General features: G+C 37.8%; 1 protein-coding gene across 3 annotated transcripts in view; it reads right to left on the bottom strand.

Moving 5' to 3' along the window:
• Window positions 1-389: 389 nt before the first annotated feature.
• The window catches only part of FGF14 (fibroblast growth factor 14), a 409284-nt gene continuing 396773 nt past the window's right edge, over window positions 390-12900 (bottom strand). For all 3 annotated transcript variants that reach the window (XM_032198638.1, XM_032198654.1, XM_032198646.1), the window contains 2 exons: window positions 4619-4817; window positions 390-1134 (listed from right to left, as the gene is read on the bottom strand). In XM_032198638.1, coding sequence (XP_032054529.1) covers window positions 998-1134; window positions 4619-4817 — 336 coding nt within the window. In that variant the 3' untranslated portion in view covers window positions 390-997. The remainder of the gene's footprint in view (window positions 1135-4618; window positions 4818-12900) is intronic.

Raw genomic sequence — 12900 nt, 5'->3', positions numbered from 1 at the left:
CGCAATTCTGGTTAATCTTAACTTCTTTTGTTTACTGGTGGTGGTTGTTTTTCAAACAATGAAGATTTAGTAGATGAAAAATGAGCCTTAATTCAGGCCTACAAGGCCTACAAAATTCTTTGGACCCACTTTCCCAAAAATGAGTGGGTCTTGCTCGCTGGGCAAGGCAAATGTTACCATTACCAGTAAGCCTGTGATATGTATAAAACACACACACACAAAGAAACTATAGGGGGATGCCAAACACGTGTTTCAGAAAACTTCTTGTTGGTTGTGTTTGACACTCTTCCCTCCACTATAATGCCACCTCAGAAGCACAGTATCTGTTACTAAAGAGTATTCACATTTATCAACATTGTAAGCCAGAGACAACGATCCTATTCTTTATAGATATAATTTGTAATAATAGATTTTTGAAGGCTTCCTGATTCCCTGATTGCTTTCAAAACTAAGCCACCGGCAACACTTAAGTTATAGAGAAACACAATCCCTGCAAAAGGTCACAGACAGTGGAGCGAGCAGCCTTATAAAAAAGGGAAGAAGAGAAATCCATAATAGCACAGGTTTACAGCATCTACCTAGAAATTACTTGATTATTTGTGTGCTACAAAATAGAACTTAAACACATGGATTTTGCTGAAACTGGACTCAAAAAGGGATTATGGGTAATTGTCAGCAGGCAAGGTATCAAGTGTACTTGTGAAGTATGTCATTCACATGAAGTGTCACAGTCACAGAAAAGATATTAAAAAGGCATTCCAATATCTGGTAGGGCATTCCATGGTCTGAGTTTAGCTGGTTCATCCAGGTGTCTTCTTGTTGTGGGGGGAGCTACATGTTGAGATTTATCCGCTTGCGACAACTCAGTTCAGAAACAGCAACGCGCAAGTACTTGCTGCGAGCTGATCCACAGACACTGCAGAGGGGAAGTCCGGCAAGGATAAATTGCTCAACTGCACTCGGGACTCAGTCAGTCACAACACCTGTGAGGATCTGGCTATGTCGTCTTACTCTTGTTAACTGGTTTGCCGCCATTCATTATTGCAGATGCACTTGTGCTTTTACTTGGAGTTACCCCAGCCTTTGGCACTGTTTCTCCAATATCATGCAAAGATGGTTCTCGATACATGGCAACTGAGGGGAGGAAAGGAAAAAAAAAAAAAAAGAGAGACATTCTTAAGGATGTATCTCATTTAAGAACATAACTCAAATAAGATTAATTATCTACAATAACTAGTATTTTAATATACACCACATTTCTTTTGCATGCAAGGGAAATTATTTACTTTGACAGAGGCTTGTTTTGCATTAGTGTTATCTTTGCTTGACCCTCCATATTTCTCACTTCTGCTATGTCTGTGTTAAAAATGGTAGGAAATTGTATGCTTGCCCGTTAAAAGTAAACTATAGAAGCCTCAGAAATTAAAAACTACCATTATGTCTTTGCATGAGGCAGGCATATATTTTTATATACACACATATCTACAACCCTTAAATAAATATTCTGTGAGTTTTTAGAAGTAAAATGTTATGAGTTGTCTAGACTTAAATGTCCTTTTTCAGACCTACATAGCAAGACTAGGCTTGGGTACAGTTGTACTAAATTATTTGTACATCTGGCTCCCAACTCTGAGGACCTTGGCCATAATCTCTTGAGGTCTGCACTGAAGAAGTGTCCAGGTGTATTCTGCAGAGTCCACATGAAGTTTGGGGGTTTTCTTCCTTACCAAAACCATATGCAGGATCCATTTATCTTCACTGAACAAAGTGTAGAAAACTCCAAATTAACTATTAACAGAATTCTTAGATGAATTAAAACTTTGCCTCAGGGCTTCAGTACCTATCTAACCACTTCAAATCCTTTGAGAAAAATACATGTGTTCAATTACACAGTTTCGGCATTAAGCTGCCTTAATGATTAATGCTCTTGGATCATTCAATTTATTTTTCCATGTCAGTGAATCAGGTAATATTTCCACTTATGCCTAAGTTCAGTAGTATTTATTTATAATATACCAGAGCAGTGTTAAAAGACATATCAAAGCAGTCAAAAGAATTAATCATCACACTATGATTTGGGTGTGCTGCTATAGAGAGCACAATTCATTCCTTGGCTAATTAGAGTAGGAGGCAGGAGCATCAAAGTACAGGCCTTAATCTTCGGTGGTGTGGGGTTTCATAATAAATATGAAATTTGGTAACTAATCAAATACTTGTTCTAACATTTCCAGTACCATACTCTAAATCCCTCTATGACTTCTGAAAGTCTGAAATTAAATGTTTTCTCTAGAGTACATAAGTCTGGATATGATCGTCTTCAGGGTGAGCCCCCACAGCTGTGTTTAGGACACTTTTCTGGTTAACTAAAGATCTTGATGAAGTAACATTGTGACCTACAAAAATTATTAAGTCAAATAACATGAAATGAAACTGTAAAGTAAGGAATAACATAGAAGAGCTGCAATATTTAATAACCGTCATGGGCAATGTAAAAAAAAAAAAAAAATATATATATATATATGTATATTATATATATATATATTTTCTATTTTTTCTATGCCTTGCTTGGGGTATTTTGGGAGCATCTAACCATCCAAACATTTACAAAAAAAAAGTTGTTTTTTTTTTTTTTCCTAATCTATATGCATGGATGTTACTTTTAAAAATGCACTGGGATCTCCCCCTACAGTTCTTATAATTTACACAGGTTGACTTATAAAATGTCAGTAGAATAGAAAGCTTATGGAAATTCATAAAACTTGCAAAACAAGGGAAGCACAAAGGCATCAGCCTGAGTTCAAAGACAAATTTAAAACATAGGATTGTTCAGAGTTTCATCATAAAGAATCTAAAACATTTAACAAACTGATCCATTAATCAAAACTTTCAGTTAAAATGTTAAAAGAAAGAAATGAGACTGCTAACTAAAGCATCACTTGTGTGTGTTTTATGATGTTAAGTAATGAAATAATTTTCAGAATGACTGAGGCTGTGTGTAGCAATGGTCTTAGTGAAATTTGAAGTGCTGCCAGGACAGGATACAAAAAGCAAAAGGGGTAAGAAAAGGCCTGCGGAATAAATAGAAATGATCATAAATTCTGCTTCCAAGATATAAGTGAATGAGTTTTCCAAGGAACATGTGACACCATTTTAGTGTGTAAAGTAAGTAAGACTTATTTGCTTCTACCTTTGTTTAATAACCAGCTTACACAAGTTATGTGCATTACATCAACTGGTTAATTAATATAGTATAATTTATTTTTGATGACACCAAACTTGCTGATGACACCAAACTTGGAGGAGTTGTGGACTCAAATGAGGGCATAAAGGCCTTGCAGAGGGATCTGGACAGGTTGGAGAGCTGGGCGATCACCAACCGCATGAAGTTCAATAAGAGCAAGTGCCGGGTCCTGCACCTGGGACGGGGAAACCCTGGCTGCATGTACAGACTGGGCGATGAGACGCTGGAGAGCAGCCTAGAAGAGAGGGATCTGGGGGTCGTGATAGACAGCAAGTTGAATATGAGCCAGCAGTGTGCCCTGGCAGCCAGGAGGGCCAATCGTATCCTGGGGTGCATCAAGAACGGCATCGCTAGTAGGTCAAGGGAGGTGATTGTCCCGCTCTACTCTGCGCTGGTGCGGCCTCACCTCGAGTACTGTGTGCAGTTCTGGGCACCACAGTATAAAAAGGACATGAAACTGTTGGAAAGTGTCCAGAGGAGGGCTACGAAGATGGTGAAAGGCCTGGAGGGGAAGACGTACGAGGAACGGCTGAGGTCACTGGGCCTGTTCAGCCTGGAGAAGAGGAGGCTGAGGGGAGACCTCATCACAGTCTACAACTTCCTCGTAAGGGGTTGTCAAGAGGCAGGAGACCTTTTCTCCATTAACACTAGTGACAGGACCCGCGGGAACGGGGTTAAGCTGAGGCAGGGGAAATTTAGGCTGGACGTCAGGAGGGGGTTCTTCACAGAGAGGGTGGTTGCACACTGGAACAGGCTCCCCAGGGAAGTGGTCACTGCACCGAGCCTGTCTGAATTTAAGAAGAGATTGGACTGTGAACTTAGGCACATGGTCTGAACTTTTGGGTAGACCTGTGCGGTGTCGAGAGTTGGACTTGATGATCCTTAAGGGTCCCTTCCAACTCAGGATATTCTATGATTCTATGATTCTATGATTTTATAAACAGACCTATGTGTTTTGTATTAGAAGGTTTTTACCTTGAAATACTGACATTTCATCCATTCCAGTTATAACTCCCAACTATCCTACAATATCCATTAATTCATTCTGATTAATGAAAAGAGTATTATCTCACTGCAAGACTCACAAGAATTTTTGCTGCTAGCAAGAGAATATTTTAAAGGCAGCACAAAGCACTTCCACAAAAGATTTCTTTTCTTGCAAAATCACCTCTTAATCCCTTGAAAGAATGGTTTTAGACCTGTCCTTTCTAGCATCAGTATGCCGAAGCACAAATCTGCTCCATGAATCCTGGCGACTGTCACTTGGAGTGGCCCCTATATGTGGCACATACATTTGCAAAAGGTATTTTAGAAACCATTCCCTCTTCTTTTCCTGGGATTTATAGGAAGATCTGCCAGTGATGGACTGAACCTCACCTTCCAATGGCTTGGGTAGAAAATGAGCTGCTGGTTTTGTTTTCTTTACTCTGTTTCCTTTCATGACCTGCCCCTCCTTGTTCAGCCCCAAGAACCAGGCCCTTCCGGACTCCTGTTGTCTGTAGAGCATGGACGAGTAGATTACATAATAATTTTCAAAAACAGACTCCTTGAATTTGCACTCCGGTGTAAAAAGTTCCTGTGGGAGGAAAAGAATGTTAAATGATATCTCTGAAGTGCTGTTTCTGTTTTGTTAACTCATGAACACCTCTTGATTAGTTCAATATAAGACTTATAATAAGGTTCTGTTTTGAGACCAGAAGATCTGTTTTCCTCTAGATGACCTCAAGGTGAAGTTATTTCTCCTCTCGTGGATGCCTCTCTTTCCCTGTTTGTGCAACAGGGATAGTATATCTTCAAATACAGAGGAAGCAGCACAAACATAAAAACACTATTTAAAATATAGGCATAGTTATTTCTTGCTTTTCTGCAAGGATATCCTTGTTTATCTTGATTGAGAAAGTCTGTGCTAAAATAACATTGATAAGAAAACAATTGTTCAGTTTTAGCTTACTTGGCAGGTATAATAAATGCTATAAACTCCCTCTATGGTTTACAACAACTAATATTTAATGCTTAAAAATCACTGTTACCAACATATTATAAAATGCATCATTTCCTAGAGTAGGCCTTGGGGCCTGTAACACTGCAGGACAACACTGTGTTCATGTACAGATTTCTGTACCAAAAAATGTAATTCCTATTGACATCCTCAGCATTCATCTCAATATTGCTAGTGTTTCCACAAGTCACGTTCAGTAACAGAGCAGTTGTTCTGAACTCTTTATTAAAGTTAACCTAAGCACTAACTTCTGGAGCCCAGTAGCTGTATTCTTTTAACTTTAAACAAAACAAGTAGTAAAAAAATAGTAAAATAATGTACACATATATTGGGACAGTTTACCAACATCCTTAGGGGAAAAAAAAAAAAAAAAAGAAAAAAAAAGCAAGTTAATAAACAAATAAAATTACATATTTTAATGTACCATTAAACTTCATTTACACTTTTTATCATGAGAAAATGGGATTCTCTGTGAACATAGAACAAAGATTTTCAATCTTTGGTCATGTATGTTGAAGGCTGTGGACTGGATGATAATCCCATCATAAAAGGAGAAGGTGGAAAAGTTCTTAGCCGTAAATCCTCCTTTTTTAAATTATTATTTTTTTTAATTCTTAGTTTTATTTATTTATATTACTTTCAGTTATCTTTCCTAAGAAATAAAATTCTGGAAATATAATATATATTCTCTTCTTCATCACAGTATCTTTTCTTTCTTTCTCTACTTCTCTCTTTCTGCTACTGGCTCCTTGCAATACTCATTTAACACTATTAATATAAATTATATAAATTAATTTTGCACCACCACTTCTTTACCACCTATGTGTACAGATGTATTTATGTACATATGCAGAAATGCAAATACAATCTGTACTAGAGGCACCCAAAACCCACGAGAGGAAATTTCGTAACAGCAGTTTCTCCTTTGCCACGTTTGTTGTTTTTTTTTCTCCCCCTGTTCCAAGGCAGCTGATGGTTGTGTTACTCTCCTTTCCCCTCTGCTGATTTCAAATCACGATAGGGCTCAAGGAGACTCAAAACCAGCAGGTTGGGTGACATGCTAGAGGGAATACCTGCTACACCCTAGCACAGGCATTTACATGCAAGTCATGTTCCTCAGCTGTTGAAACAGCAGATGCTAATCAGGAATTGACTACACAGATCTCCTCATTACCTGCTTCGCTGCAAAAGCTACCCCCTGTGCTCCCCACTACATTTTATTTCCTTGTAAAAGCTCAATTACCATAAACACTACTTCTTAGCCAACAGTCACTTTTTGCTATAAACAAAAGCTATTTGTCCTTCTCTATTCCTCCTTACTGGTTGACTGTCTATGATTAGTATTTATTTATTTATTTATTTATTCCCCAAACAATATCCATTAGGACACTTAAACAAAATTCTGTGAAAACCATATTCCATGTTTGAATTAAGCCCAGTTCTTTGCTCAACTCCATTATTTAGCATGTTCTGTAGTGTCTCTAGCACTGCACAGCATAGGAGACTTTGGGTATTTTATTTTACCAAATAATAATAATAAAAAAGGATTGTATCAATACAGTTACTTATATACTCCTGGATTTAGGCTGATAGACTGGACAAACTGGCATCATTACTATTTCATAGTTATAAAAATCAAAGTAATAGTCTGATGATACTTTTTTATTATTATTATTTGAAGGAAGAACCAAAGCTGAATGTCAGTGTGACAGTGTTCTGCCCCAAATTATTGCAGCTAGTACTCCAGATGAACTGGTAGTACATCAGTTTTGGTCACGGTTTGCATTCATCTAGTCTATTAGGATGCAGTTATGCTTGGGATAAACTCTCAATCAAAAATTCACTTAAATATATGCTAGATTAAAGCATGATGCTAATAGCTTCAGTGAAGTGGAAAGAGGGTATTCATGAGTGAAAATTAAGCACCTGATGATGACTATACTGAAATACAGCCACCAATTCCTCTGAGACTTTCAGAAGCGACTTCTGAAATGGGCTTTTCCTTTGGTTTGAATATTTCTGACTTCTAAAGCCTTGCTGTAGACACCGTCTCAGGTGGCTGAAAAAACTGCTTACACACGTATTTTCTCCAGTAAAGCAGCCCTGGCACCTAAAATGATGCTTTTTGCATGTACCTGGGCTAAGTCTAGCTCTGTAGAGCTAAGCCTCAACCCAGTAGGAACTCTCAGAAAATGACTATCACGGGCTAACTGCACTCCCTTAAAAAAAAAAAAAATCAACTAAGCCCACTTTATCTGAAGTCACTGTTAGAGGGAAAACAGTATGATGACATTTTATAAGAAAAACTCAATGAGAGAACTCCCCTAGGCTACCTGGCTATCTGTATTCAGACAGAAGGAATCTAAATCTGCATCCGAGTGACATGAATCATGTAGATCTTCCCTGCAAAAATGACTTTTTGGGTTTTGATCACAGGACAATCTTTACATTTTGTATTACAAAATCAATGAATTGCAAAACCGGATATGACTTGCAAACACGAACTTATGCTCAGGATTTATTTTCCAAGGTCAGTACTCAGATTTAACCTGTAGTCTTACATAAAATGTGGTTTTCTTCTGTCAAAGCAACATTTGAAAAATAAAGTACATGCCAGCTGCCAATTTCCAAAACCCCAGGAGAGGGCTTTGGCTGTAAACTGCAATCAGTTACAGCTTCCTGGGTCCTATGGAAGTGAAAGATGTATTAAATTGCACCTTGCTGGGAAGAATTGTCACTTGAATATTTTTGCTAGATTCCCATTAAGCTTTTGCTTGGTGTGAGTCTTATTTGGAGATTATAATTCTCCTAGTAGTTGTAGAGTTAATAAGTATCATAACACATAGGTTGTGAGTTCCCCTTTTGGGATCAAAAAGTTCTGCCACTGAGGAGACCTTAGTTTTGGGGCTACCACCAGTGTTGCCAAAACTCCTCATTGTAGCATTACATCATGATAGCAGAGCCTTAGCTCACGGAGATATGTGCTGACGTCAGAATCTGTTTTCATTTAAGAACAAAACACTTTTTTATTTTTGTAAAGCCACTTTATCCACCTCTTAAACTTAGGAATGCTGGAAAAAAAGGAGCTCAGGTTACCCATGCTGTGGATAAAAAACAGGGATTGCTGTGAGGCTGTTCATATGACCAGTGAGATGAATTCCCTGCCAAGTAATGCTTATGCATTGTAACTTCCACTTGCCAGTCTTTCACTATTTCATCTGTTCAATTTAGCTAGCTTTAATACTGCAATAGTCATTTGTAGTGACTGTTTTTCACTAAAAACAAAACAAAACAAACAAAAAAACCCACAACATATAGTTTTCTGTTACAGCACTCAGAAAGAATAATTATACAGCTCTGAACAAGACACCTGTGTTGTGAACCATAACATTGCAAAGTAAAAGCATGAGCTAGCCATATAACTTCTAGATATTGTTTAACAATTATATGAACTCCTCCTGCAATTTTAAACTATATCTGTATTCAGTAAGTCAACCAGTAATGAACTGGCAGGACTGTCCAAAATGTAGCCTTTCACTGCACACCATGAGGGATAACATAAGGCCATGGCTCTACCTCAGTTGTTGAAAGGCATGAAAGAATCCCCATGGACAGGGCCTGCTAGAAAAGTTGCCTGCTGTCTGCTCCTGAACCTTCAAACCTCTTTAGATTTGTTCTATTTATTGAAATATAGGAAATGACGGTATCATTCTAGTTACAGCTCACAGAAATGATATACCTAGCAGTCAGCCTCTTGAATTGTAGGCAGCAGCACATAAGGAGGCAGTGGATTCCCCTGGAGATGGGCACAATGGGACCTGCTCATCCCACCAGGCAGCAAATGCACTGCTGCAGGCTGAACGAGCTACTCTATGGTGCTAAGCAGAAAACACAACAGTAAGACAAACTCAAAGAAACTGCCAGGTGAGGAACAGCCAGTCTAATCATGTACAGTAGAAAGACCTGATTACCAATCCATTTCAGAACTCAATACCAGTTTTAATCCTGTTTTAATCATACTTATTATTTGCATTTAGAAGTCCAGGTGATGAAACCGGGCATCGATGCTTTAGAAGTACAGACCAAGCAGAGTCTGCCTGATGCAAACATGTTACCATTCAAATACAGAATGACAGAAGGTATAAAGAAACAAAACACTCCAACAATGATCTCAGCATACTAGTAGCTGGTTATCAAACATTTTTGCTAAGAATGATGACAAATGAGTTCTAAAGAGAGGCTGGAGAAAAGACAACACTAGTTCTGCAGATGCTTATGGGAAACTTCTGCAAGGTGAGAAAAGCAGCACAGAGTAAGCACAAAGGTATTTTGGGGGTGTTAGAGGCTAGTGACACAGGAACCAAAAGGAGGAAGCGACATTTTGATAGTGGATAATAAGGTTGGAAATGACTCATGAAGAAGGGCCTTAAAATTAAAGAGAAGCAGTCTGTGTTTAATGAGGAGAAGGCACTCAGAGAAGAGAAATACAGTTAAAATAATGAAGCTGGAAAATGAACTTTGTGGCAGGCTTCTGAACTGAAACAGCGGGGGTGGTACTGCATTTGTCAGTGCAGGAGGGGAGGACACTGGAGTAATTGAGGTGTGGAATGATGAGATCCTAGACAGCAGTTGCTGCATTGTAGAAGGGTAAAAGGCACTGTCATGCAATAAAAATCAGGAGATATGGAGGCTTCACCTGCTTAGGAGTACTGGAAAATACCTAAATCAACGTTTATCTGACTTGTTGCACACTGAATTAGATTAGTTAGGCTGTTGTCTTGCAGAATGGCTATTTGACAAATGTTTATATAAAAGAATAAAAGATCTACTCAAGACTTCCTATCCATAGCACTATTTTTTTCCAATTCTTAAGCTGGCCAAAATGTTACCGTTCAAAATCATCTTGTCCAAGAGTTCCTCTTCAACTGGCAGAAAACTCAACAACATATGGTTAGATACTGTCTTGATAAAAGAGAAATTCATAAAGCTTTCCCTGTATATTGAGAAGACGTTGCTGATCTGTACCTAAAATCCCCTAATAGAGATTTAATTTTTAAACATAGTAGCAAGAACAAGAAAAGTTGGCAGAATTTTCTATATGCAAACTGGCTGAGTAAGATACCAAGGAAGAGGAAGACTGCAGGAGACTAGCTGCCATACTATGAACTTTGCAGCAACATTACTAACAAAGCTTCAAAATAGAAAGCAGTAATAGCTGAACCTGCCAATCCTACAGGCACCCCATGAAAGCAGCAAATGCTCAGAATTCTGTGTACACATATTTCATGCTCTTAAGACAGAAATTTTTCTCAATATACTCTTAACAGTTGGAGAACACCAATATTGTCTTTTCAGAGTTAGTGTTATTTATTTTCTCTGGAAGATTCCTAATACAATTCCTAAATACATAAGTAAACAAACACAGGACTTGATATCGTGCAGAAAAGAAACAGGAATGATCCTGCTGGTTAAAGAATCATTGAGAGTGCAGTCAGGATGCCAACATGTAAAAGCAAAACTTTTAGCTATAATTCTTGTCTCTCATCTTTGACCTTCTCAAAGACACAATGATGTGAGTATTACTGCTTGTACAAAAACAAAACAAACAAACAAACAAACAAAAAAGATATTCATGTGAAGGAAAGAAGGGATTGTGCATAAAAATTAAGGAAAAACAGCTCCCACTTCTTATAAAATATTTTCAGGTTAAGAACTGATAAAACAATAACAATAAAAACCAACTTCTGACTAAATTTAGGCAAAAGGAAATGTGAATCAGTGCTCTTGCAAATATTAGCACTTAACTGGCATTCTAATTAGCAGTGATATGACTGGTAATATTAATAAAATAGCAATTCCATTATTCATGTACATTCATGAGATTCACAGTAAGGTCAAGAATAAAAGGCACATAGCATGCACAAACTAGCAAAAAATATCTTGGACAGGTTTCTGTCTGTTTAAGATGGTGTGTTTAAGATCACAACCTGAATTTAGCTTCATTTTCTGTCCAGATCGAAAGAGAACATAAAACAGTTTGAATTACAAAAACTTCATTGTTTCATAAAAAAAGAAGTTGTTTTGATTGCAACCAGCAGTGATGGTTGTATTAGAATATAATTGATCACAGGCAATAATGTCTTGTATGGAAGGCAGTACGCATACTCATCACTTCCATAAACTTACTATTTGCAAGGCTAAATGTCAGATAAAAGTGTATTTTAAATAATAACTTGAAGAATGATCCCAAATACTTATAGGGGCTTGTACAACTCTTCTCTCTCTCTCCCCATCCGCACACAATATTATATCACAACCAGTGCTGAGATATTTGTGTGCTTTTGATTGATACCTACACTTCAGAGTCATCAACTCAGCAGGACATGGATGGAATAGAACAAAATTCCCTTGATGCAACTATTTCTGATATGTTATTTAATGTCGTACAGTTTGACTGCAAAAGAGAACTAATGTTTTTGAAATGAAGCCCATAATGCAGATCTGAATCATGACTCTCATATTAGAGTAAGTGAATCCAGGTTGTTTAAATTCAAACATATGCAAAAGGAGGTTTGGGGGAAAAAGCCTGGAAAGGTACCTAATGTTTACAACTGTGTTTTTAACATTTACATGCCAAAACTAGAATACATTGAGAGAACTGATAAAAAAATGTTGCCTCACCTGAATTAAAAATTAAATTTACAAATATTAGTGATAAACCAGATTTGTAAATATGGGTATAGAATGGGCTGCAGTCCATCCACAACCATCACACATTGTAGCATGTGGTCAAGTGTAACATCCTCCTTAATCTCCACAGACATATAAACGGGGGTGATGTTATTTTTCTGCTTCAGTCCCACTCCGAAATTCCACAGAAATTTATGGTTTCTGGCTTGAGTGCAACCTTGGCTTTAAAGGAAATGCAGCCAGAATCCTTGTAGCAGTGATATGATATATTCTTTCTTTCCCCCAGAGCATAATCTCTTCCCTACCTAATCCTCAGCACCTAGTTTCCCTTAAAATTTAAATTTGCAGCAAAAATCTGCTTTAAGGTTTCAGCTTAAACACCAGCTATAACTCTTCTCTGTATCAACACAGAAAGACATCTTTTATCTCCTGTACACACCTGTGATTAACAAAATCCAGTATCAGTAAGACAGGTACACACCCCAAGGCATGACTAGAAGAAATTGTGTGCATTGTAGGGAATATTTTCTTCTGCTACTGTTATGGGGTGTTCCATAGAAGAAAATGAGTAAACCAGCCAATCTTTCCAAGTCACTTCCACTCAGAACAGCCACGATTCATCAGCATGTAGACAGCATCAGGTTCTCAGCCGGAAAAGGCCAGTGCCAAGGGAAAAACGGGAAAGCACTAAATTAAGACACTGAAAGGAAGTACTTAGTAAAAGAGCTGTAGAAACTAGCCACAGTGGGTGAGGGAAGAAATTCTCATCCATTGCCAATCAATCCACTGTTCAATCCACAGGTAAATAACGTAGGAGTAGCACAGACTGCTCTCAGATTTAGACTGAACCTTTCCAAGTGACAGTGGAATTTTTTGACACAATTTTATCCAGACATTTTTAGTCATCACTGTAGATAATCTTCTGTATTCAAAAAACCTCAAATAATATAAATCATTGTGAAAACATGCA

Source organism: Aythya fuligula, chromosome 1 (genome assembly GCF_009819795.1).
Source record: "Aythya fuligula isolate bAytFul2 chromosome 1, bAytFul2.pri, whole genome shotgun sequence".
Taxonomy (NCBI): domain Eukaryota; kingdom Metazoa; phylum Chordata; class Aves; order Anseriformes; family Anatidae; genus Aythya; species Aythya fuligula.
Note: the sequence above shows the minus strand (reverse complement) of the source record. Positions and strands in the feature narration are given on the sequence as shown.